Source organism: Hypanus sabinus, chromosome 15 (assembly GCF_030144855.1).
Source record: "Hypanus sabinus isolate sHypSab1 chromosome 15, sHypSab1.hap1, whole genome shotgun sequence".
In the NCBI taxonomy this organism is placed as follows: Eukaryota; Metazoa; Chordata; class Chondrichthyes; order Myliobatiformes; family Dasyatidae; genus Hypanus; species Hypanus sabinus.
The window spans coordinates 69,497,441-69,525,331 of NC_082720.1; the positions used below are offsets into that span (position 1 = coordinate 69,497,441).

At 41.7% G+C, this 27,891-nt stretch overlaps 1 protein-coding gene across 2 annotated transcripts in view; it reads left to right on the plus strand.

The window, feature by feature from the left end:
- slc36a1 (solute carrier family 36 member 1) overlaps positions 1-27,398 on the plus strand; it is a 71,385-nt gene extending 43,987 nt beyond the window's left edge. Inside the window, exons 9-12 of one of the 2 annotated variants that reach the window (XM_059990503.1) lie at positions 3,970-4,136; positions 11,092-11,261; positions 17,043-17,165; positions 27,052-27,398. In XM_059990503.1, coding sequence (XP_059846486.1) covers positions 3,970-4,136; positions 11,092-11,261; positions 17,043-17,165; positions 27,052-27,092 — 501 coding nt within the window. In that variant the 3' untranslated portion in view covers positions 27,093-27,398. Of the gene's footprint in view, positions 1-3,969; positions 4,137-11,091; positions 11,262-17,042; positions 20,016-27,051 lie in introns of those variants that run through there. The other variant, XM_059990502.1, reaches the window with a different exon arrangement.
- The last annotated feature ends 493 nt before the right edge of the window (positions 27,399-27,891 follow it).

Here is a 27,891-nt window from a genome sequence, read left to right on the forward strand (position 1 = left end):
TAGCTGCAACATTACCTCTCGGCTCTTAAACTCAATCCCATGATTGATGAAGGCCAATGCACCGTATGCTTTCTTAACCACAGAGTCAACCTGCGTAGCAGCTTTGAGTGTCCTATGGACTTGGACCCCAAGATCCCTCTGATCCTCCACACTGCCAAGAGAATTACCATTAATGCTGTATTCTGCAGTCATATTTGACCTAGCAAAATGAATCACTTCACATTTATCTGTGTTGAAGTCCATCTGCCACTTCTCAGCCCAGTTTTGCATCCTATCAATGTCCTGCTGTAACCTCTGACAGCCCTCCACACTATCCACAATACCTCCAACCTTTGTGTTATCAGCAAATTTACTAACCCATCCCTCCACTTATTTATTTATAAAAATCACAAAGAGTAAGGGTCCCAGAACAGCTCCCTGAGGCACTCCACTGGTGACCGACCTCCATGCAGAATATGACCCATCTACAACCACTCTTTGCCTTCTGTGGGCAAGCCTGTTCTGGATCCACAAAGCAATGTCCCCTTGGATCCCATGCGTCCCTACTTTCTCAATAAGCCTTGCATGGGGTACCTTGTCAACTGTCTTGCTGAAATCCACTACATCTACATCTACTGCTCTATCTTCATCAATGTGTTTAGTCACATCCTCAAAAAACTCACTCAGGCTCATAAGGCATGACCTGCCCTTGGCAAAGCCATGCTGACCATTCCTAATCGTATTATGCCTCTCCAAATGTTCATAACTCCTGCCTCTCAGGATCTTCTCCATCAACTTACCAACCACTGAAGTAAGAAGATTAATAGGCAGAAGTTGATAGAAGGTTTAAGGCAGAGGTTGATAGATTCTTGATTGGTCGGACATGGAGGGATATGGGGAGAAGGCAGGGGATAGGAGCTGAGGGAAAAAGTGCATCAGACATGATGAAATGGCAAGGCAGACTCAATGGGTCAAATGGCCCAATTCTGCTCCTATCTCTTATCGTCTTGTATTCCGTTCCTATAGTAATATGTAAATATGTCATGTTGTTTGTGTACTATATTTAAGGTCAAAGCTTCTGTTTATATTTTAATGTGATTGTAACTACATTGTGGGATATATCATATTATAATTCATGTATAGACGTAAGTTAACTTTGTTGTACGTCCTAGTGCCTAAAAAAATGCTGATTGCCCTCAGTGAGACAGAGCAAGAAATTGTACTCCCTAGTGTCCACATTGGCCAAGTAGAAGTACAGAACTATTATGTTTTATGGTTTATATCTTTTTGTAAGGCCATAAGACATAGGAGCAGAATTAAGCCATTCTGCTTCACCATTCTATCATGGCTGATCCTGGATCCTACTCAATCCCATATAGCTGCCTTCTCACCATATCCTTTGGTGCTCTGCCCAATCAGGAAACAATCAACTTCCACCTTAAATATTCCCATGGACTTGGCCTTCACCGCAGAATGTGGCAGAGCATTCCACAGATTCACTACTCCCTAGCTTAAAAAAAATCCTTCTAAACCATTTTGAGGCTGTGCCCTCTCGTTCTGGATACCCCCACCGTTAGGAAACGTCATCTCTATGTCCACCTTATCTGGTATTTTTAATATTTGGTAGGTTTCAGTGAGACCTCGGTACATTCTTCTAAATTCCAGTGAGTACAGGCCCAAGGCTGTCAAATTCTCCTCATCTGTTAACACCTTCATTCCTGGAATCATCTTCGTGAACCTCCTTTGGACTTTCTCCAATGACAGCATATCCTTTCTGAAATATGAGGCCCAAACCTGTTGACAATACTCCAAGTGTAACCTGACTAGTGCCTTATAAAGCCTCAGCATAATCTCCTTGCTTTTACAAGGGGTGATTGATAAGTTTGTGGCCTAAGGCAGAAGGAGTCAATTTTAGAAGACCTAGTACATTTACTTTTCAACATAGACCCCTCCTATATTTACACACTTAGTCCAGTGGTTGTATAGCATATGGATCTTGGACCTCCAGAAAGTGTCCACAGATGGGTGATTGATAAGTTTGTGGCCTAAGGTAGGAGATGAGTTATACAGCTCTCGTTACTTGCACATGCATTTCAACTCTTTGAGTGATTATGCAGAAAGTTTGAAGTTAATAACTCATCTCCTACCTTAGGCCACAAACCTATCAATCACCCCGATGAGTTATTAACTGTTGAGTTATTAACTTCAAGCTTTCTGTATAGTCACTCAAAGAGCTGAACTGCATGTGCGTGTAACGAGAGCTGTATAACTCATCTCCTACCTTGGGCCATGCACTTATCAATCAGCCCTGCAGTGGACACTCTCTGGAGGTCCAAGATCCATATGCTCCACGACCGCTGGACTAAGTGTGTAAATGTAGGAGGAGACGATGTTGAAAAAGGTTTTCTAAAATTGACTCCTTCTACCTTAGGCCACAAACTTATCAATCACCCCTTGTATGTTCTATTTCCCGTAAAATAAATGCCAACATTGCATTTGTCTTCTTTACCACAGACTCAACCTGTAAATTAACCTTCTGAGAGTTTTGCATGGGGTCTCTTAAGTCTCTCTGCACCTCTGATGTTTGAATTTTCTCTCCATTTAGATAATAGTCTGCAGTACTGTTCCTTTTACCAAAATGTGTTATCATACATTTCCCAACACTGTATTCATCTGCCTCTTTTTTGCTCTTTTTTCCAATTTGTCTAAGTCCTCAGCATACCTACCCCTCCACCTATCTTCATATCGTCCTCAAATTTTGCCACAACGCCATCATTTCCATTATCCAAATCATTGACAACCAATGTGAAAAGTAGCAGTACCAATACTGACCCCGAGGAACACCACTAGTCACCAGCAACCAACCAGAAAAGGCCCCTTTTATTCCCACTCACTGCTTCCTGCCTGTCAGTCATTCCTCTATCCATGCTGGTATCTTTCCTGCTATTCTATGGGATTTTACCTTGTTAGACAGCCTCATGTACAGCACCTTATCAAATGCCTTCTGAAAATCCAAGTAAATGACATCCACTGCCTTCCTTTTGTTCACCCTGCTTGTTACTTCCTCAAAGAACTCTTAATAGTTTTGTCAGGCAAGATTTCCCTTGACAGAAACCATGTTGACTTTGACTTGCTTTATCATTAGTTTCCAAGCACCCCAAAACCCCATCTGAAATAATAGACTCCAACGGTTTACCAGCCACTGAAGTTAGGCGAACTGGCCTTTGAAGTGTTTCTTGACAGATCATGACCAATGAATCCATTATCTCTTAAGCAACCTCTCTCAGGCCTTTGGGATGTAGTTCATCTGGTCCAGGTGACTTATCCACCTTAAGACCTTTGAGCTTGCCTGCACTTTTTCCTTTGTAATAGCAATGGCACTCATTCCTGCTCCCTGACACTCAAGGACCTCTGGCACACTGCTAGTGTCTTCCACAGTGAAGACTGATGCAATGTACTCATTAAGTCATCCACCATTTCTTTGTCCCCCATTACTACATCACCAGCATCATTTTCCAGTGGTCCAATATCAACTCTCACCTCCCTTTTACTCTTTATATAACCCACATATCTAACACTTTACTAAATTCACTTTACGACTCAGCCTTTCCTTATTTGAAGCGTTTTACATCTGTTTGATAAATGCTAACGTCAAACCTTTTGTTGACTCTTGACTGAAGTTTTTCTAACCAAAGTAACACTTCTTGGGCAGTCCTGGCGCTCTAGATATAATTCAAAGCCAGTGAGAGACCTTTTAAAAGTACGGCTGCTATTGTAATGTAAAAAAAGCCACAAAGTACGCATGGAAAGATCTCACCAACACTATGGTAATTGAGAAATCAGCTTCAGGGAAAATTTTCCACCATTAAAGATTCATGAAAATTTACAATTATTCTTTTTCCATCCCAACTAATGAACTTCCGCGGCACTAGTAGTGACTATACTGAATGTGTCTAAAATATTGTGTTTTTATTCATTATTTTCTCTAAGGTGCTTCCACTTGAAAACCAGATGCAGAAACCACATAAATTTCCGATAATTCTGTATTCAGCTATGTCAATTGTGACAACTTTGTATGTAATCACTGGAGTTCTGGGATACATTTGCTTTGGAGCTGATATTAAAGGAAGTGTAACCCTCAATTTGCCACCTTGCTGGTAAGTGTTTATGAACGTTGCTGGTCTTAAGCTTGATGACTGATTAATTTGATCTCTCAGATGCATTGTACTTTTGTTAAGTATTTTGATAGCTTCCCTTTGGAATATTGTCAGTAAAACTTAACAACCAGCTTTGCATATTTATCTTTCCCAACATGGCACTGAGACTTCTGGATTATTTCTTTTTCAGCAAATATGTGCATGTGAAGGCAGCTATTAAAAATCCTTGTTCATTTTTAAATAAACTAGATAGCTTTCTTTTGAACAGACTTTGTACATCTGAGCAAAGTTCAAAGTAAATTTGATTATGAATGTGCATATATGTCACCATATACAACCCTGACGTTCATTTTCTTGCAGAACTATTCAATAAATCCATAATAGAATAATGCCCATAATAAAATCAATGAAAGTCTGCACCAGCCAGTACAACCAGTGTACAAAAGTCAACAAGCTGTGCAAATACAAAAAGAAGGAAATAATAATAATAGATGAATAAATACGTATTGAGAACATGAGATGAAGAGTCCTTGAAAATGAGTCCAAATGTTCTAGGGACAAGTGAAGTCACCACCTTTGGTTCAAGAGCCTGATGGTTGAGAGGTAATTGTTCCTGAACCTGGTGGTGTAAGTCCTGAGGTGCCTGTAGCTTCTTCCTGATGGCAGCAGTTAGAAGAAATCATAATCTTAAGTGGTGAGGGCCCCTGATGACGGATGCTGGTTTCCTGCGACAACACTTCGTGTAGATATGCACAGTGGTGGGGAGGGCTTTACCCCGTGATGGACTGGGCCATATCCAGTACTTTTTGTTGGATTTTCTGTGTATATATCAAGTTTATTCTGTGTTATATCAAGTGAAATTTTCCCACTGTTTACTCTTAGACTTTTGGGTTCTTCAAGCCTGCTCATTTTCAATGATCATTAGCATCCTGTATGTTTGTCTGTTTGTCATACTGAACAGTTGAAAAAAGGCAGACATTGAAAGCTAAGAAATTCCAGGTTTCTAAAATTGTTGAATTATTGTGGTTCAATTGCATCATTCAAATGTTATTCTCTGAGCTTCTTGCCTATTGTGAAAACAATGGCCTTGTGGATATTTTTGTTCAGAGTAGTAGTGGGCTGAAATCTTACGGGATTGGAGAGATTTAGGGGGCTAGGGGCCAAAAGCAGGTGGATAGGACAAGCTCACTGGTTAACACAGCCTGGATGAGTTAGGCCAAGGGCTGTATGTCTCTATGCTCATTTGTATTGTAGCCATGTTAAATTAATAACAATCTAAATACATAACTTAAAATGTAACCATTATTCTGCTGTTTCCAATATCTGAAATGTTAAGAGGCCAGAGCTATAAACAGAGACACAAATTTAAGTTGCACCATGATCATCTGGAGGTTTTACATGAATTATTAAATCTAAATATTCACCAATAATAGTCATGAAGCTATCAGATTGTCAAAGTGTCCTGGATGGAAGAAATCAGTCTTTCCTTAAAAACATACACTCAGTGGCCACTTTATTTAGTAGGTATCTCCTGCACCTAGTAACGAGACCATTGAGTATACAGTTGCAAGAAAATGTTTGTGAACCCTTCGCAATTAACTGTTTTTCGCATTAATTACTCCTAAAGCGTAATTAATGATCTGATCTTCATCTAATATTAGACAAACACAATCTGCCTAAACTGATAACACACAAACAATTGTATTTTTCATGTCTTTATTGAGCATATTGTTGAATCATTCTCAGCCCAGGCTGGAAAAAGTATGTGAACCCTTGTATTTTAAAACCTGGTAGAACCTCCTTTAGCAGCAATAACCTCCACCGAAAATATCCTGTGGCTGCTGATCAGACTTGGACAACAGCGAGAAGGAATTTTTGACCATTCCTCCAGATAAAACTGTCTCAGTTCATCAATATTTCTGGATACCTTGTATGAACATCCCTCTTCACGTTGTACCACAGCATCTCAATTGGGTTAAGGTCTGGACTCTGACTTGACCATTGCAAAGCATGTGTATTGTTCTTTTTAAACCACTCTGTTATTGATTTACTGTTGTGTTTTGGATCATTGTCTTGTTCTGTCATCCAACTTCTATTTAGCTTCTGGCGATAGGCAGCTACCTTGACATGCTCCTGTGAAATGTCCTGATACTATTTGAATTCATTGTTCCCTCAATGATTGCAAGTTGGCCAGGCCACGAGCCAGCAAAGCAGCCCCAAGCCATAATACACCATGCTTCACAGTTGAGATGAGGTGTCGGTGTGCAGGGCCCTTTTTCCTTAAACGTACTGGTGTGCATTTCTGCCAGAAAGTTCAACTTTTGTTTCAGCTGTCCACAGAACATTGTCCCAAAAGCATTGTGAAACGTCCGGGTGTTTTTTTGCAAACTTGAGACGTGTAGCAATTTTTTGTTTTTGGAAAGCAATTCTTTCCTTTATAGTGTCCTTCCATGACCAGAGACTTTAGCTAGTTCTAGAGATTTCTGCAGGTCTTTTCATGTTATCCTTGGGTTCTTTTTCACCTCCCTCACATTGCATGTTGTTCATTTGTTGTGCTCTTTGCAGGACTCACACTCCTGGGGGGAGTAGCAACAGTACTGAGATTCCTCCATTTGTATACTTCCTCTTACTGTGGACTGATGAACACTCAGGTCTTTAGAAATGCTTCTGTAGCCTCTTTCCAGCTTCATGCATCTCCACAATTCTTCCAAGGTCTTCTGAAAGTTGTTTTGATCGAGGCATGGTGCACATTATCTGATCTTTCTTGACAAGAGCAGGTTCTGTCAGTAACCTGGCTTTGTGTATCTTTTTTTAGGGCAAAGCACCTCTACAACTCACACCGCCAATCATATCTTATTGATTGGAACACATGACTTTAAATAGCTTTTGTAGAAGGCATTACCCCAGAGGTTCACGTACTTTTTTGAACCTACACTGAGATTGTTTAAATGGTCTACTCAGTATTGATGAGAAGTACAATTGTTTGTGTGTTATTAGGTTAGGCAGATTGTGTTTGTCTATTATTGTGACATAGATGAAGGTCAGAACACATTTTATAAGTAATTAATGCGAAAAACTAGGTAATTACAAAGGAAGAAGAAGAATGGTCCTTAACTCGGCAGTGGAGTTATCGGGGCACCGTCAAGCTACTCTTGTTTTTACGAGGCCGAGTTGCTAGCTTGATGATCAACCCGACTTGGATTTGAACTCGGGAACCTTCGCTCCGGAGTCCGACACTGATATTATTGCGCCATCAAATGGGACAATTACAAAGGATTCTCAAACTTTTCTTGCAACTGCATGTTTGTGGCCTTCTGTTGCTGCAGCCCATCCGCTTCAAGGTTCACAATGTGTTGTGCATTCAGAGATGCTCTTCTGCGTGCCGCTATTATAGCACTATTAAAATTAACAGGGCATTTTTGCCCACAGAATTGCTGCTCACTGAATTTTTTGGGGGGTTTTTTGCACCATTTCCTCTTGTGTGTGAAAATCCCAGAAGGTCAACAGTTTCTGAGGTATTCAAACCACCCTGTTTGGCACCAACAATCATTCCTTGATCAAAGTCATTTGGATCACATTTGTTTCCCATTCTGATGTTTGGTCTGAACAACAATTGAACCTCTTGACCATGTCTGCATGCTTTGATGCTTGAGTTGCTGCCACACGATCGGCTGATTAGATATTTGCGTCAACAGGCAGATGTACCTAATAAAATGGCCACTGTATACAAAATGTTGGGGAAATTCATCAGGTCAGGCAAAACCTATGGAGAGGAATAAACAGTCGACTTTTTTGGGCCAAGACACTGTGAACTCAAATGAATTGACATTGTCGGGGAAAGCTCAATTTGAGGGTACATATACGAATCAAAGTAACTAGTCTGTATGAAAGCTTGACAAAATGATGTGACATTTGCCCCTTGTTCTGCTTAAAATTGACGAGTTGAGAGTTATTAACTGTGCACACCTGACAGCTAAATCTTTCCACATTAAAATTCCAATGTTAAAGAAGCTGACCCTTCAAACAAAAGTGCAGCTTTATGCTCTAAAGCCCCTCGTAAGAAGAGAAGAGGGACGATTTGCAGAAATGAGTGTTGGCTAGTCTTACACTCAGTTAGTCCCATAAGCAGAAAGGGACGAGGAAGTGTTATCAAATCAAATTCAAGTTTAATTTTCATTCAACCATACATAAATACAGTCAAACAAAACAGCGTTCCTCTGGGGCCAAGGTGTAAAACACAATAATGCACAGGGCACACAGCGCATTCAAGATAGCACTCATACCGTCGTGCAGAATATATAGGCCAAGTGCCTGAGTGGGATGTCCTGCAAACTGATGTTGCAGATCCCGGCAGTCCACAAACACACACATGCAATTCCACCAATCAAGCACTGGAGGGCAGCACCAATGGACGAGGCCAGCCCGCAACTGAACATGGGCGCCACACTAGAACAGCTTCCAGCGTCACTCTCCTGGCCTGCAGTAGCAGGCAAGCCCACGGCTTGAGGCCCAGTCCTCGCTACAACAGAGGCCACGCAACTCCCCTGCCATCAGTGTGTCACCAAGCAAGAGAAATAGACCAATGGCACCATGCATTGTCTGTGTCCAACAAGGTCTTGCGATTGCAAGAGAAATGTCCAAGAGAATCACTCGTGCTTACACTTCACTCATCAACTTTCTGTAGCAGGCAGCAACAATGTTTGCACCAAGTCCAGCTCCTGGGTGTTTAATTGCTGGCGAGTTTTGTTGGCAGGAATTTCAGAATACAACATTTATATTATGTACAGCCATGATGGGACATGGTTAGTACTAAACATTAAACTTCTGTCACAGCCCTACATTGGAACCACATGATGAAGTGATATCCCAAATAACTGACAATTGTGCTGACAGTATGTTGCTGGTAATTCAGTGCAAATGGAAGATGTTCAACCCAATATTGTGCCTAAAGGGCTGCTCAGCCAAGACTAATAGGCAAACCAGTGATATTGAGTCATAGAATGTTACACCATGGAAACAGGGCCTTCGGCCCATTGGCCGAATTTGGCCCATTGGGCTGGCCCCATCCAAGGTGGTTCCATTTTCAGCATTTGGTCCATAATCTATACCATTCCAACCCATGTAACTGTTCTAATTGTCTTTTAAAAGTTGTTATTTAACCTTCCTCAACCTTCCTGTGGCAACTGATTTCACAAAAACACTGCACTTTTTGCATTTAAAAATAAAGTTTCCCCTTAATTTTCTCTTAAATCTTTCCCCTTTCATCTTAAACCTGTGCTTTCTAGTCTTGATACCCTAACTCTGGGGTGGGTAAGGAGGACTGAGTGCATGCACCCTGTCTTTGCCTCTCATGATTTTAGTCGCCTCTATAAGATCACCTCTCAGTCTCATATGCTCTCAGGAGTAAAATCCTAGAGAGCCCAACCTCTCCCTTTAACACAGTCCCTCAAGTCCTGGCAGCATTCTTGAAAATCCTTTTGCATTTTTTCCAGTATTATAACCTCTTTCCTGTACCAGGACGACCAGAAATGAACACAGCATTCTAAGTGCCGCCTTATCCTGCATAACTGCACCATGACCTCCTGACCTCTCTACCTGATGCCCTGATGTAAGAAGGCCATCATGACAGAAGCTGCCTTTGTCGCCCTTTTGGTGCCTCTCCTTTCAGTGAAGCATGCACGGTACCCCAAGGATCCTCTGTTCTAAAACAGGGCTCAGCTGTTCACTGTGAAATATCTGTCTGAATTTGACTTTCTAAAATTAAATTCCATTTGCCATTCCTCAGCCCTCTTACTCACCTGTTCAAAGCCACCCTTTAATTTTTGATAACCTTCATTGTCCATTATCTCAACTATTTTACCGTCATCTGATCCAAATCATTGGTATAGATACCAAACAGCAGTGGGCCCACTGTTGATCCCTGGGGCTCATTACTAATGACAGGCTTCCAGTCCAAGACACAGCCTACCTTGCGTGACACGGTAGCATAGGTTAGCATAATGCTATTATAGGGCCAGCAACCCAGGTCAAATCCTGTAGGTAGTTTGTACGTTCTGCTGTTGACCACATGGGTTTCCTCCAGGTGATCTGGTTTCCTCCCACTTTCCAGAGATGTATGGGTTAGTAAGTTAATTGGTCACATGGGTATAAAGGATGGGGCAGGCTCATTGGGCTGGAAGGGCCTGTTACCATGCTGTGTCTCAAAGTAAAAATTAAAATCTACGGTCACTTCAGGCTTTCTACCATCAAGCAAATTGTGTATGCAAGTAGCCTGCCCTCCCTGAAATCCATTTTTAAAATCCCTTGCTATAAAGGCCCTGTTAGTCTTACAACTCTACCCACTTAACCTATATATTTAGTCTTCTAATTACCATTGACTGGAGGCCTTGAGTTCAATCACAACATCCTCTGTGATTATCCTCGTCTTGGGTCTCAGCTACCCACCTACAAAGCCTTACTGGATGATGCTTCATATCACTGAATGATAGATGTATTGATGAGAACAAAATAAAGGCCCAGCTATTCATACTGTCTTTATAGTTGTGATGTTCTCTCCATTTTCATTATTCTTCCCACCACTTAATCAGCCAAGTTTAAACAAAAGACTGAATTAAATAACTCTGCAGCTGGAGAGGGGTTTACTGAATTTCATGATATCCTCTTCATAACAGACCGGACCATACCGGTAGCAGAACGGATGGATGTGTTTACTAGCATCAATATATAAAGTATGAAAGATATTTACAGGAGAATACTCCAACACTCAAATTAAGATGAGATGGAGTCCATTTCCGCGTGTTTAAAATAACAAAGATGAAGTCTTCTGGGTGCTCTCCTGTGCTAAATCTTATTGCATCATTTTAAGTGGTATATTTCTGCTTCATTGTTATATATTTATTGGAAAAAATTGAAATGCCATCTTCAGAGTTTAATTGTATACCTTTTTTTTTGCCAGGTTGTATCAGTCGGTGAAGATTTTGTATTCTTTCGGAATCTTCATTACCTATGCCATCCAGTTTTTTGTTGCAGCAGAGATTCTCGTCCCCTTAGCAGTAGCCAGGGTTTCTGAACGCTGGAAGCTGTGTGTCAGCCTGGTAGTTCGAAGTGTCCTCGTCATCCTCACGTGTAAGTAAACTTCCTTTCAGTGAAAGGTTTACAAGGCGTTTCAACTTTTTAAAAATTACTTAGAGATACAGTGCAGAATAGGGCCTTCCAGCCCATTGAACTGCTCCGTCCAGCAGCCTAGCATAATCACAGTACAACTTGCAATGACCAATTAACCTACTTTGGCCTGTTAGAGGAAACCGGAGCTCCCAAAGGAAACCCACATGGTCCCAGGGAGAACCTGCAAGCTACTTACAGATGGTGGTAAATTTTGTAGGTGGAAAACAAATGCAAGAGATTCTGCAGGTGCTGGAATTCTTGAAGCAACAGCCATAAAATGCTGGAGGAACTCTGCAAGTCGGGCAACGTCTATGGAGAGAATAAACAGTGACTGTTTATTCCCCTCCGCAGTTGTTACCTGACTTGCTGAGTTCCTCCAGCACTGTGTATGTGTGCGTCGTATATATTACGATCAACTTTATGTGTCACATGTACATTGAAACATGCAGTGAAATGTCTCATTTTCAAGGGGTGATTGATAAGTTTGTGGCCTGAGGTAGAAGGGGTCAATTTTAGAAAACCTAGTACATTTATTTTTCAACATAGTCCCCTCCTACATTTACACACTTAGTCCAGTGGTCATGGAGTATACAGATCTTGGACCTCCAGAAAGTGTCCACAGATGGGTAAGTGATAAGTTCGTGGCCAAGGTAGAAGGAGATGAGTTATTAGCTTCAAACCTTTTGCGTAATCACTCGAGTTGACCTGCATGTGTATGTAACGAGAGCTGTATGACTCACCTCCTTCTACCTTAGGCCACGAACTTATCAATCACCCATGCTGTGGACACTTTCTGGAGGTCCAAGGATCCATATGCTCCATGACCGCTGGACTAAGTGTGTAAATGTAGGTGACAATATTGAAAAATAAATGTTCTAGGTTTTCTAAAATTGACTCTTACCTTAGGCCATGAACATATCAATCACCCCTCGTGCATCAAATCAAACAAGTAAGGATTGTAGCAACACACACAAAATGCTGGTGGAACACAGCAGGCCAGGCAGCATCTATAGGGAGAAGCACTGTCGACATTTCAAGCCGAGAACCTTCCTCAGGACGCTTTGTGAGTCCTGACGAAGAGCTTCGGCCTGAAACCTCAACAGTGCTTCTCCCTATAGATGCTGCTTGGCCTGCTGTGTTCCACCAGCATTTTGTGTGTGTTGTTTGAATTTCCAGCATTTGTATAGAACCATAAAACATTACAGCACAGAAACAGGCCCTTTGTCCTCCTTGGCCGTGCCAAACCATTTTTCTGCCTAGTCCCACTGACCTGCACCTGGCCCATATTCCTCCATACACCTCTCATCCATGTACCTGTCCAAGTTTTTCTTAAATGTTAAAAGTGAGCCCACATTTACCACTTCATCTGGCAGCTCATTCCACAACCCCACCACTCTCTGTGTGAAGAAGCGCCCCCCCCCCAATGTTCCCTTTAAACTTTTCCCCCTTCACCCTTAACCCATGTCCTCTGGTTTTTTTCTCCCCTAGCCTCAGTGGAAAAAGCCTGCTTGCATTCACTCTATCTAAACCCATCATAATTTTATACACCTCTATCAAATCTCCCCTCATTCTTCTACGCTCCAGGGAATAAAGTCCTAACCTATTCAACCTTTCTCTGTAGCTCAGTTTCCCAAGTCCCAGCAACATCCTTGTTAAACCTTCTCTGCACTTTTTCAACCTTATTAATATCCGTCCTGTAATTCGGTGACCAAATTACGGATTTCCTCGTGTTTGCGTTTTAAGTGAGGATTGTGCTGGGCAGCCCACAAGTGTTGCCATGATTCCGGCACCTTCGTAGTATGCTCACAACTCACTAACCCTAACCCTAACTGTACGTCTTTGGAATGTGGGAGGAACCAGCTCGTACCAACATACCAATTCCTTAGAGACAATGGTAGAAATAAGATGTCAGAAAAAATGTAGACTTCACAAATTAACTGTGGATGAAGCTGATTTTCTCAAGAGATGAGCTAAATTTCTGCAATAGTGGGCATGATGCCACTTCAGTGAATGGCGAGCTGTATTCAATTTTTAAACTGGTCCACATGGAGAACTAAATCAAAAGAAAACATTCAAGTTCTGGAAACAGGGCAGATGAGGTAATCCTCAAATGGAGAGGTAGCTGTGAAGGTGAGAAATTTTCCTGTGTCCCAGTGCATAATAGGGTTGTAAAGAGCTCCTTCAGTTTTGCAATCTCTTCCACATGCTCTGTGAATTTGCTGCTGTTCCAAACACCCATCGTACCTTTGATGCAGCGAACGTACTCCAGCTTCCAACCCCCTTTTCTCATTTACTAACACTTTGCTCAGCTTTTTTGCAACTTGTGTGTCTAAAACCAATTGGGTTTTTATACTTGTAGCAATAGTATAACTACCCTTGATCACGTGCCCCCTACTGACTGGAATTCAGAAGAATGGGGTGGGGAGGGATCTTATTGAAACCTATTGAATGTTGAACAACCTCGATGGAGCGCATGTAGAGAGGATGTTTCCTCTGATGGGGGAGTCCAGGACAAGAGGGCACAGCCACAGAATAGAATAAAGAAGAATTCCTTCAGTCAAAGAGTGATGAATCTGGAATTCATTGCCAGAGGCAACTGTGGAGGCCAAGTCATTGGGTGTATTTAAGGCAGAAGTTGACAGATTCTTGGTTAGTCAGGGCATGAAGGGATACCGGGAGAAAGCAGGAAATTGAGGCTGAGAGGGAAATGGATCAACCATGATGAAATGACAGCAGACTCGATGGGCCAAATGGCCTAATTCTGCTCCTTATGGTTTTGTGATCAAAATGACATCTGATTTGGCTTCTGAGTCCTCAAACTTCTATCCAGTTATGTAGGGTCTGCCATTGCCTCATTTTTCACTACTGTTAATTTTATAGCAATGATTGCATCCTCCCAGGAGTCAGAAGGTTTTTGGTTGAAGTCCTTCTCCAGAAGAACTTGAGAGCATCATTTGGCATTGAGGGAGGCAACTCTGTTGGAAATGCAAGCCTTTAAAATAAGGTTCTGTCCAACTGCTTTGTATAGAAAGGATCTGTAGGGAGTTGACATTTTTTTGAAAGCCTTCGTTAATATATTGGCACAGTTTGTGGCACTGATCTGTCACTGTTCCAGTGATCCAAATTCAAACTTTCCAGTGATGCTCTCTGTGGTGTTGAGTTCCCAAATTTTCCGTATGACTGGCTGGGTTTCCCTTAAGTGCTCCAGTTTCCTCCCACATCCCAAAAATATGCGATAGAATAATGGGGATGGGATTATTGACGGAATTGATATAAATTGATTCAGATTAATGTAATGCTGATTGATGGTTGTCATGGACTTAGTGGGCTGAACCAGTTTCCATGCTACATCTTTGTGAAGTAATTTGCTGTTTGTGGCTGTTATTTTCTACATTACAACAATTACTATGTTTTAAGAGATTTTAGTATTTTTTAAACATATAAATTTTCCTGAGCTATGAAAAATACTACATAATTACAAATCCTTAGCTTTTGAATCAATTGGTAAGTTAGTCAATTGGGGCTCTGTCTCCTATATACACTCTTGTGTCTCCTCATTCTTGGTCTTTTGTATTGAAATCTGTGTATTTTCTTGTGATAGAAAAATGACTATTGAAGATTAGGAATGAATACCTAAATTATAATGAGGTTAAGTGAGAAGTTTTGGGAAAATTAAAAGTAAGAAAAATGTTTCTAGAAATCTTTCTCTCAAGGCTGAGCACCTTTTTATAATTTTGAACCAGTTGTGTCATATTTTGTATTGCTACAGACTTTGCATTGCTTGCAAGGCTCTCTAGAAGGCACTGCTGTTCTGTTTAACTACATTTAAATCATATAAACTGTATAGTGATTTTGTTTGGTGATTAGTAAAGAGCTGACTGGACAAACAGTCAGTGTTATTCCCTCACAAACAAGAAAAAATCTACAGAGCAAACACGAGGAAATCTGCAGATGCTGGAAATTCAAACAACAACACATACAAAATGCTGGTGGAACACAGCAGGCATCTATAAGGAGAAGCACTGTCGACGTTTCAGGCCGAGACCCTTCATCAGGACTAACTGAAAGAGATACTAAAAGATTTAAAAGTAGTGGGGGCACTACAAAAAATCTACAGATGCTGGAATTCCAAGCAATATACACAAAACGCCGGAGGAGCTCAGCAGGCCAGGCAGTATCTATGGAAAAGAGTACAGTCGACATTTCGGGCCAAGACTTGGATCACCTTATTGGCTCTGATCCAGGGCTGCTACCAGTATTGTTCTATGGCCTTTGACCTCAGCCTCATGACTTTTGTTCTTTCCAACCCTGACTGGTTCAGATCAGGTGACCCAGGCACTGAGCCTAATGAGATTACGGATTTCTCCTGCAAACCTACCACTTTACATAATAAACAGTCTAAGAATGGTCTCAGATTTTGCAGGTCATTAGCAGAAAACACCTTGTATCCCGTTGCTCTGATAAAATTATCCCAGTTCAGTTCAAACAGTTCACTAAATGGCAGCTGCAAAGGCAGCATCCATTCCTGTTCACTGATTGTCCTTCTTTCTGGCCAAGAAGGTAGACCATAACATGTAAGAGCAATGATGAAGAGATTTTGAGAAGTTAATCTTTGATGTTCATGAGATCCATTCAAGAGTTTTAGAAAATAGATTAAAAGCAGTCCTTGAGCTTGGTGTTGTATGTTTTAATGCTTTTGTGTCTTCTGCCCAATAGGAGGGGTGGGGAGGGGGAAGAGAATGTTCAGAATGGGAGGATTCTTGGTAATGCTGTCTGCTTTCCTGAGGCAGTGAAGTGTAAACGGTTGTTCTTGTGTCACCACTCCTGTATGCTAATTCATCACCATCTATAATTTGCTCAACAGCAGTGGTGGAGTAGGTGAATTTGTATATGGCATTGGAGGCATTGATTAATTCCAGTCTCTGTTTAAAATTGTTACATCCACTAATTGTTGTATTTTCAAGTTCAAAGTTACAAATCTGATTCTGCAAGCCACCACATCTACAATCTTCTGATGATTTAAGCTCTCTGCCCTTGATCCAATCTTATCCAAACTGTGTCTGGTCATAATCTGGTAGTGGCAAATATTACAGCAGTTTTGCACTGATGTACCCTTTCTGCAAAATGAGAAAGCAGAAAACAAGGTCAGAAAAGAGCTAAGAAAAGGATTATGGCATTAGGTTTCCAAAATCAACTCATTTTAAGACACCATTATTCATTATATATGACACTTAGCTAGTTCCTAACCCCAATTGTAGTAAATTTAATGTGAGACTCAAATCGACAATTTTGAATGAACTTTTTTTTTGTTCATCTTTGCTTTTGGTTAACTTCAGCTGGAAAACGGTAGTCTCGACTTCAGCAACGAGCTCAAGCTCCACTACTCAGACTTAAGCACATAATGTAACTGATGATCGATGCAAATTAAAGGGCTAGCACAATACTAGAAGAGGCACCTTTCAGATAAGTTGTCAAATTGAGGCCATGTCTATCTTTAAGTGAATATGACTTTTTGAGGCACTGATTCGTCATCATCACATCCCAACTAGAAATTAGTTTCCAAGAAGTGCAAACATTAATCATCGTGGGACCATAATGTGTTCAAGTTCCAACATAATTATCGCTGAATGCGCACCAGAATTAACTGTGCAACTGCAAAATGCTTTGACCTGAGGATGTCATGATTTATATTAAGTTTGTAAGTTCTCTCCCTTCATTCGCAATTTATTTTTGTTTCTGCAGGTCTCCTGGCAATCCTGATACCCCGTTTGGAAATTGTAATCTCATTAGTTGGGTCAGTTAGCAGTAGCACACTGGCTTTAATCATCCCTCCTCTTCTCGAAATTACCACGTTCCAAAGCGAAGGTATGAGCTGGTGGATCGTTGCCAAAAACATCTTGATCAGCCTGGTGGGCTTCTTAGGATTTTTGATGGGAACCTATGTGTCCATTGGACAGCTGATCTTTCAAACAGTACCTATGACCAATGTGACAATTAATCACTAAAAAGTTAGTTAGGTTTTACTCTCTTGCTTTGTGTCCTAAATCATATGGATTTGTTTTCCGAAGCACTTTACTGTGAGTTCTGTGCAGATTAATACGTAACAGTTTACACATGACGTTTATTTTTAAGGTAGGAGCAAATGTTATTTTTGGAGAAAATGCACATGGTTTTATTCTCCTGATTTTAGCTTTTGACATTTGTAGATGAAAATGCCCATGCTCATAACTCTAACAGTAGCCTGCGGAAACTGAAAATTATGCAGAGTGGGTAATGCATAGAACAGGGAATGAAATCGTGGTTGCTCACTCTAGGAGCAGCCAAGTTCTGATTTGGAATGGGCATTTGCATGTTTTTAATCTGAGGAGAAATGGATTGTTTCGATTTGTTTCTCCATGCTTGAATTATAACAAGGAAATTGTTGATCAGTGTATCTAGATAACGGGTCTTTCTGCGGTAGCTATTACTATTTAGTTTTAGTGTGATGTGTTTAACACAATAGTAGCATATCTGTTGCAGTCTTTAGTTTAGAAACACATTTTAAATGCCAAAAGGGATTTCAATTTCCATGAATCAGGTACAGAAAGTGGCCATTCCTAGGCTAACCTCTTGGTTATGTCCATTAAGGCTTAGCTAAATATCTAAGGAAAATCAGATTCAGACCCTCATTTCTTGATTTACTGAATCAAGCAAAGTCATGCTCTATTAGTTTCAATTCCAAATTGGATTTAGGATAGAATGTATACATTTCCTAGCCTCTACTGGCAGGGAACATGACAATTTAAAAAAACATGAAATACGAGTGATTTTGGGAGAAAAACGGGAGCTAGATGCAGACAAGCAACTTGTCCCTCTACCACAAAGGAATCAGGTTGACCAATTATTCATTTTTAATTTTACATATTTGTGTAAAGTGACTTAGGTGTGGCTATTTTTCAGGATTTCAAAATCTAACCTAATCCAGAAATGTCATATGTCAATCTAGAGTGAATTCTGTCAAAACTCCTTCTGAAGCTGATTTCTGGTTGAACTTCCATGCTATGTATTCAGCTTTTATTATGAGCCTTTTTTGATCAGTGGTAATTCAATATTAAGACGTAGAGCACATGGACATAATTTCATATTGAGGTAAACTAGTTAAACGTGCTCCAAAATGTTATTGAACATTGCCAAGCTCTCAGGCACACACCTGGGGAATTTTATTCCATTATGGAAATTAAAAAATCAAGGTTTCAAGGCAAAGAGTGAAATAAAGCCCTCTGTACAGTGGGGAAAATTTGGTTACGATGATAGACCTTAAAACACTGGGTGCACACCTGGGCCATTCGGCCCATTGAGTTGATTCTGCAGGTTACTGCCAGTTTTAAGATCTGACTCCACGATTACACAAATGGTAGACGAGCCTTTTTGTTGCAGTACGTGAAACATTGGGAGAGTAAGTGAATGTTGCATAGATTCAGAAGTAGGTTTAGGCAGCATGCCTACTGTAACACTTCAGGCTGATGGAAAAGTAAATCCTCCATCATTTTGATTGTATTATTTAACCATATAACATATAACAATTACAGCACGGAAACAGGCCATCTCCGCCCATCTAGTCCGTGCCAAACGCTTACTCTCACCTAGTCCCACCGACCTGCACTCAGCCCATAACCCTCATTGTATGTAGAGATTTCAAAGTTTTTGCACCTCATTCAAGTGACACTCTCAAAACTATCTGTGTAATCTCAAAAATGAATTGCATTTCAAGAACAGCTTTTTGATATACCAAATCATCCAAAGGCACTTTGCAAAATGTTTACCTGAAAAAAAAAGAGGCAAAGTTTGTAGCATGTTGTGTACTGCGCTATTAATATTATGTGATGTAAGGATTATACAAGTGTTCTAAGTACATTAATGTAGACTGTGGCTTTAGCCACAGCTTATTATGAATTAATTTGACTGTATACAATTTATTGTGCTTGGGTGCTATACAGACTACTATAATAGAAATGCAGGTCCCTTTATTACAAACGAGAAAATCTCCAGATGCTGGAAATCCAAGCAACACACACAAAATGCTGGAGGATACAACAGGGTATTGTAGGAGTCTCTTAGATAGGTCTATGGAGCTTAGGAAAATAGAGGGCTATGCGGTAGGGAAATTCTAGGCAGTTTCTAGAGTAGGTTACGTGGTCGGCACAACATTGTGGGCTGAAGGACCTGTAATGTGCTGTAGATCTCTGTGTTTCTATGAAACTGCCTTGCCTGTTGAGTTCCTCCAGTATTTTGTACATTAAATGTTACTTTATAATTGTTCTAACATTTATAATTGTTATTACAAGTTTCAAATGTGCTTTTTTGTGTAATGTGATGGAGAGAATGAAGGGAATATATGGTCAGGCAAAGTGAGGTGATACTCAATTTTTTTGTTATCTCTCTCTCTCATCTCCATCCTCTTGTGTGAGATAAATGATTACATCTCTTAAATAACCAGTTTGAGTGTTAAACTATATTTGTATATTTTGGGCATTATTTCAGATCTGCAATTCATGGTATATCTTACTGGAACCTCCTCAGGGTAATATACTACAACTGAGAAACCCATTGCTATGGTGAATCCCAGGCAACCTCTAGTCATACAGTTATTTACAGCAAACTTTGTTGTACTTATTTTTATGAATGTAAAAACTAAAGCTTGTGATCTTTTTATGCTAATTAAAATTGTCTTCAGTATTTGGTCTTTATTTGTATCTATTTTTGTCTCATTAACTGGAATCGCAGAATCTTACAATGCAAAAAGAGATGACTTGGCTCTCCTTTGAAAGTGTCAATGATTTTTGTGATAGTTCCATTGAGCAAGTGAGTATTATGCCTGTCGTTCCAAAGAATGCTGCTCGAAGGCATGAACTCAACAATAGCAGCACGTGTAAATAATCATTTATTATAATGAATAATGGTGTCAAGGAACGATTGTGCTCAGAACATAATGATGTATAATCTCGGTCTACTGCTCTCACTGTGATGTGTGAACTGTGCAATGAGCTAAGCAACCTCTCAAAAATCAGCTGAGACAAAAGTTTTCTTTCAGGGTTTTAATGAGAAGATTTTGTGAAGCTGAAGAGTGTTAAATAAGATACATATTAAATTCAATGCAGAATCATCAGTCACCTGAATATACTAATACTGTTGATTATTCCCATAACAGATGTCAACCAAGTTAAGTACATATGTCCATATCTATAATGGATGGTTCTTTGTAAGGAAGAAGAGTTGGCACACTCGGTGACTGTAGAGGCCAATTCTGGATCTGCAGACTCTGGAGCAGTAGGTACACAGGAACATCTGGGATGTGGGCACTTGGGCAGTAGGGTCTTTCCTGCATCTCCTCTCCTCTGCAGCAGTCACTGTTCTGGGCTGCCCCGTGGATCAGCATTCTCCAGTGGTCTCTGTCACAAGCCAGCTGCTGCTTCTCATTGACATCGATATTTACCTGAGGGAGCTGCAGCTTGAGTTGGTCCTTGTACCTCTTGCGCTCTCTCCCTTACCCTGAGCGAGTTCTCCGTAGAGTACTGCTTTCCATACGAGACACATGGCCTGACCAATCGAGCTGTCTGAGCAGCAGAGTGGTTTCAATGCTTGGAAGCTGAGCCTCCTCCAGGATCTCTGTGTTGGAGACACACTCCTACCCGCTGATACCCATGATGAAGCAGAGGCAGTGCTGATGGAAGTGCTTGACCAACTGGATTTGTTTGTTGTGCAGGACCCAGGTTTCGGAGCTGTATTGCAGTATTGTGACGACAGCAGCCCTTTACACCTGTATTTTGGTGGACAGTCATAGCTGGTGGTTCTTCCACACACGTTTCTGGAGGTGCCTGAAGGCACTGCTGGCTCTGGCAAGTCAATTGTCGACGTCCCTTACTAGCGTAGTGTCATTTGACATGACGCTGCCCAGGTCGGTGAACTGGTGAGAGGGTGGTCGTTAGTGGTGATCCGAGGTGGGTTGTAAATGCCATGACAGGGTTTCTGATGGAGGGTCATTGTTTTATTCAGACTGCCTGTTAACCCAAAAGGCCTTGCAGCCTTGGCGAACTGAGTGACTGCAGCCTGTAGAACATTCTCTGTGTGCTTGAGAAGAGCACAGTTGTCCGCATATAGTAGCTCGAGAATGGGCTCTTGCATGGTTTTTGATTGAGTGAGAAGGCGGTTGAGGTTGAAGATATTTCTGACAGTGCGGAACCGAATGTAGATCCTCTTTGAGGTGGTTTCTTTTGCTTCCCTTAGCATCTTACTGAAAAGGACGGCAAAGAACATGGGTGCCAAAACACAGCCTTGTTTCACACTGGTACTAATAGAGAATGGGTCAGGCAGGTTGCTGTTGTGCTTAAGCTGACCACTTTGGCCTTCATGGAGCCACTGCAGGATGGTGAGAAATTTGGGATCAGCTGAGTTTCAACAGAATCTTCCAGAGGCCATCGCATCAGGTTGATGAACAGTCTCAGGTTCACGATACTTCTCCTGTATCAGGTGCAGGACAAAGATCATGTTGGATGTGCCTCTATTCACTCTGAATCCACACTGCTTCTGTGACGTTGCCTTCGGCAATTCTAGGGATAATTCTACCCAAGAGAATTCTGGCGAGGATTTTCCCAGCAGTGGACAGCAACGTAATTCCTCTGTAGTTTGAGCAATCCAATTTCTCCCCTTTGTGCTTGTACAGGGAGACAAATATATAATTTCGAAGGTCATTTGGGACAGAACCTTTCTCCCAACAGAGCAGGTTTTGTGAGTTCGCTCAGGGGAATGTCTTTGCCCATTTTGTACATTTCTCCTGGGATCCCTTCAATTCCTGGGGATTTATGGCATTTTAGTTTGGAAATGGCGGCTTTGACCTCATCCAGAGTAGGCGAGCCATCAAGCTTATGCCTGACCTCATGCTGGGGGATCATTTCAATGAATGCTTCTTGTACTTAATGATTATCCCAAAAAAGACTCTTGTAGAGCTCTGTCCATCGCTCATGATGGCTTCCTTGCCCGTCAGCAGGCTGGAAGCGGTGGATAGATGTAGAGGAGCTTCAATCTGACGGGTTGGGCCATACACTATGCGTAGCAATTCATCGAAGGCTCGAATGTTGCCGGTGTCTGCATAGTGCTGCGTTCTTCCTGCTAGGACAGTCCACCAATCATTTGGCATCTGTCTCAGTCTGGCTTGGAAGGTGCTTCATGCAGCTCTGTGTTCTGCCTTGGCCGCTCGGACGTTGGGTTTAGACAGGACCACTTGATTGGCAGAGTGTTTCTTCTGGAGCAGGTTCCAGATTTCAATGTCATTTTCATCAAAGCTGTCCTTGTCTCTTCTAGAAGAGTACCCAACTACCTCAACAGCTGCATCTTGGAAGGCAGTCTCCAAGTACTCCTGTTTCTTTCCCTATGTTGGGGTCTGTGCTTGGGTGCCTTTGTTATCCAGTTTCTCCCTTAGCTTGATCTGGAATACATCTCGGAGGTCAAAGAGCATATCCACCTGGAGTCTCTTCAGCCATGGTACCCTTTACCTTATTGCTGGCTTGATAGACAGTCTGACTTTCACCCTGACAAGTCTGTGCTCACAAGACCCTGGTACATAGAACATCTGACACATCCTTTTGGTGCACCAGGATGTAGTCCAGGAGGTGACAATGTTTGGATTGGGGGTGTCTCCAGTTCATCTTGAACCTGGCTTTCTGTTGAATCAGCATATTTGTTATAGCCAGGCCCAATTGTGTGCAGAGCTCCAGGAGCATCCTCCCATTGTTGTTGCAGTTTCCAACACCATGATGACCTAAGACTCCCGGCCGTACCTCGACATCTCTACCCACCTGGCATTGAAGTCACCTAGGATGATGAACCTGGCTGCCTTTACGTGGTTCCAATAGGAGGGACTTCAGCTCCCTATAGAACAGCTCTTTGACAGCGGGGTCTGCTTGTAGTGTGGGGTGTAGACGCTTACAAGAGTGACAAATTGGTTGTCTTGCAGTGGGAGTTGCAGGGGCATGGGTTGATCTGAGTGTCTGACCAGTAGGCTTTCAAGCTTATGGACGATGGTGATTTTGATCATGATCATGAGAGTCTGCTTCTGCCTGACCGGAAGAGAGTGTAACCTGCACCATGCTCTGTCAAAGATCCTTCATCTGCAAAACGTAATTCACTTATAGCAGCAATTTCAATGTCCAGCGAGCTAGTTCTCATGCCACAAGCACTGAGCATCTTTGGGGTCAGTCACCTCCATAGAGTCCTGTATTGTGCATACATTCCAGCACGCAATTTTGAGATGTGTTGACGACTTTGATTTATTTTTCCAATTTCCTACTGCTTGATTGAAATGCCCATTGGCTGCAACAAACCAACCAGGTGGTAGTAAGGCAAGCTTATTTTGGACCTCCTTTTCTAGGTCCATGTCCACCCAGAGCAGGCAGTGGAATCCCTTATTTGTTAGTCAGAGGGCTGCCGAATGCTATTGTTGTCTCAGGTCAACAGGCGGGACGGCCCATGGTTCTGAGCCACCTATATGCAGAGTCAAGACTGACTTTGTGTCATCTAACACCTGTTGTTTCACCCCTTTTCCATTGCTGTAGGACTTCTCTTCCTGCCTGTGCTGCTTAGGTTTATAGTGAGGATCAATGTGTGCGGACTGATTCCATTCTTGAGGCCAGGGGAAGTTCCACAATGGCACAGCGAGCTGTGACGATGGCAGTGCCTGCAAGGCTGAAGGTTGATTATCAGAGTTTTCCTTCTATACAGACTGCCTGGCAAGGCTAACGAGTCCCATCTACCCAGGTTTGGAATCCGAGTCGTCCTTCTCCTAGGCTGGCTGCCAACCAAGGTGGATCAGCCCAGCCTGCCCTCACAGTTATACTGCTGGACACTCGAATGCACTGTGACATGACATAAACTCAGTAAAAACAGGGACATCATGTAACGACGTTGTGGACACAGTAGTGTAGGAGGTCATATACGAGGGACCTCCTGCATGGCAAGCCAAGTGGTGGTCCTGCGGCAATCACTAAGCCTGGAAAGGAGAGGCTATGGGGGACACCTCACCTTCCCTCAGTGAGAAGGCCATCCACCCCTCCCCATATCTATAAATATCAGGTGCAAAAATAAACATAATACTTCAAAGTATGGCTATAAATGTTTACCAATACTACCAAAACTTTAAGATTCACAGATACTGGACAGAAATAGGTGTCTTTCTTCCGTGTGCTTCAAGTCAGAAAAAATTACCTGAGCATTAATTGGTATTTTTTTTAAACTTGCATATAAGAAGTAATATTTACACAAAATGGACTATGTCTCTAGGCTGTTATTTGGGACACTGTTTTAAATAATATAGATTTGGCAATGGTAGATGAGAGAGACAAAATCTTACAGGCGCTTTTAGTGCATGAATTGGTCCCGTGTTTGTAAATGTAAACCCAATAGCCTGTATTTCTTTGAGAGGTGCCAACAGTTCCATGTTCTGTATAGAGTCACACTGTATTTTCATCCATAAATTGGATGTTTGAGACTGCAGGACCAGCATGCATGATGAAATTGCTGGAGTCCTGGCTGAAATATTTGCATTATCATCAGCCATTGGTAAAGTACTGACATATCTGAGGGTAGCAATTTTTGTACATTTATTTAAGAATTTACAGAGATATCTCTCTGTAGGCTCTTTGTATTCTTCTCACTGATCACCTTTCCAGCTTCTTTAATTCAATCCGCAAATATAGCAAAAGTGCATTATGCTTCTTTACTCTAAATCATTAATAGTATTAAAAGCAGTTGTTATCTCAGCACTTACCTAAACTAAAAGAAAGAGGGAATAATAGCTTTATTTGTCATGGGTACGTAAAACAAACGGTGAAACACATCGAATCAGATCAGATCAGGGCGGATTGTGCTACGCAGTGTTGCTCTGCTTCCACCACTATCACAGCATGCCCACGACTCACATCTTTGGAATTTGAAGGAAATCCCAGACGGAGAGGACATTAAACTTCCTCACAGGAGTTGAACCCAGAGTGAAGATCAGTAGTGCTGTAAAAGCATTGTGCTGCCACCGTGTTGTACCCAATTGCTTTCAGGTCACCAATCTGAAACTGACCCCCTTACCCTTTACTTTCAGCTTCCTGTTTATTGAACCTATTTTCTGTTCGTGCCAATGTACTACGTCCAGCCACCATTTGTACTAGGTCAGTAATTATCCATTTCAAAATGAACTGGATTACCCTCAGAACAAGAGCATTTAAAACACATGGACAGGTGGGTGGAAATTGATCAGGTGCTTATGGTTTTCTGCTCCAAGGGTACGTGGAAGTGAGATGACAAGCTCATCTGCTTGGGAAGAATAGTCTTCACTTTCCATTGGTTAAAATTAAGATCTGAATTTTACAATGTGTAAGTGTATTGGTAGAATCCCTAGTGAACTCTCTGAGTAACCCAATGGTGCTTCAGCTGGTATCCTGCTGATTCTTGCACTGAGGAACACCCATGAGTACAATGGACAGCAGTCTGGAAAATGTCTGTAAGCAGAAGAGAAAATTTACAGTCTCCCTTCTATTGACTTTGCAGTCCAATTCACTTGTAATGTAAATGATGTGCAGTTATAACATGAACCAACACCATACCGAATTGGAACACCACCACTTGGAAATCCCCCTCCAAGTCACTCACCATCCTGGCTTGGAAACATATTGCTGTTCCTTCATTGTCACTGGGTCAAAATCATGGAATTCCCTCCCTAACAGCACTGTGGGTATGCCTACACCTCAGGGACTGCAGAGGTTCAAGAAGACTTCTCATCACCACCTTCTCAAGGGCAACTAGGGATGGGCAATAAATGCTGGCTTAGATGGCGATGTCCACATCCCGTAAATGAATAAATTTTTTAAATGAACATAGAAATATCTTGACCTATATAGAGCTACAGCCACATTAACAATTCAATTTCCTTAAATGTTTATCAACAAAATGTCTGCAACACTCATGCCTAAATGAGTTTTCATCCATTTTTGTTGTGCTAAGTGAATGATACATTTTCTCTTGTGCTCATTGGTGTGCCATCAAAAAACTGTATAAAATTAAGATCTTTGATTTCCCTCCTTTGAGAAACATTAAATACCTGAGCTGTTCAATTAAGTAGTTGCTGTCTCACTAATTGTCAACTGGCTTGAGGTAAATGGATTAGTGCTGTGAAGAAGCTTTGTCAGTGCCACCTAGTAGCCAGTATGAAGATGATGACTGGTGGGAACCTATAATAAATTAGGAGAATTAAGAAAATTCGTTAGTAAAATCTCAGTTGATACTGAGGAGGCATACAGGAGTGAGATAGATTGGCTGGTTGTGTGGTTTTCCAACAACAATCTTGCATTGAACATCAGCAAGACCAAAAGATTGATGATGCACATCAGGAGAATACACTGCAGTCCTCATTGAGAAATCAGCCATGCGGAAGGTGAGTAGCTGTAAGTTCCTTGGTGTCAACATCTCTGAAGTTCTGTCCTGTCCTGCAGTCAGGAAGAAGGCACTCCATTGATCATTACTTTGTAAAGGGGGTTTCTTTTTTTCTTTGTACTGTTGGGAAAGGGTTTCTTTGTTTGTTAAAAGCAGGAATGTTTCTTTGTTGCGAGAGAGTGCTGGAAGCTTGTTTGTTACAATTTACTGATAACGAGAATGGTATTCCTTTGTAAACCAAATGGGGATTAATGTTCTTTCTTCTGAGTCTGTAAGCTTTTGTTGACGGGCTTTTGTGCAGATCGGCGCGAGGGGGTCGAGAGAGAGGACACAATGCTGTAAGTTGGGCGAGGATCGGACCCCAAGCGGGGGTCTGAGGCCGGGAGGTTCTCCGAGGAGGGGGGATGAAGCTAGGTGTGCTTGGTTGACCACTCGGAGGGTCCTGAGCTGCGAGTCGAGGAGTTCGGAGGGGATCGAATGGTGACCAGAGGACTTCAGAAATTGAGCTCGATTGTGCACGAAGTGGTTTGGACTTTGATAAGTTTGGCGCCTTTTCTTTATTTTTTTCTCTTCATATATACTGTATCGTTATTAATCACTTAGTTATAGTAACCTTTATAAATTGTACTCATTTAATCGCATATGGTGTACTGTCTGTTTTTGGGCGAGGCGGGGACATCACACAGCATCCACACCAGCTGATTACCCAGTTTGGCGGGGCCGAAGGCTGCTCCCCCTAGACGAGAACGAGCTGAGCGAGCCTGAGGCGATCCAGGGGGTTACAACTTCATTGGAAGTTTGAGGAGATTTAGTATGTCATAAAAAAACTTGCAAATTTTCTAGAGATTTTACAACAGAGAACAATCTGGTAGCATCACAAACTGGTACAGATGTCCAATGCACAGAATTGTAAGAGCCTACAGTGGGTTGTAGACTTAGCCAACTCATCATGGGGACAACCCTCACCACCATTGAGAACATCTTCAAGGTAGCATCCATTATGAAGGACCCTCAGCATCCAGGGCCTATCCTCCTCTCATTATCACCATCAAGAAGCAGGTACAAGAGCCTAAAGACCCAATTTAGGAACACTTAATCCATTTTGTCATAACATTTTGGAGTAACCCATGACCTCTACTTC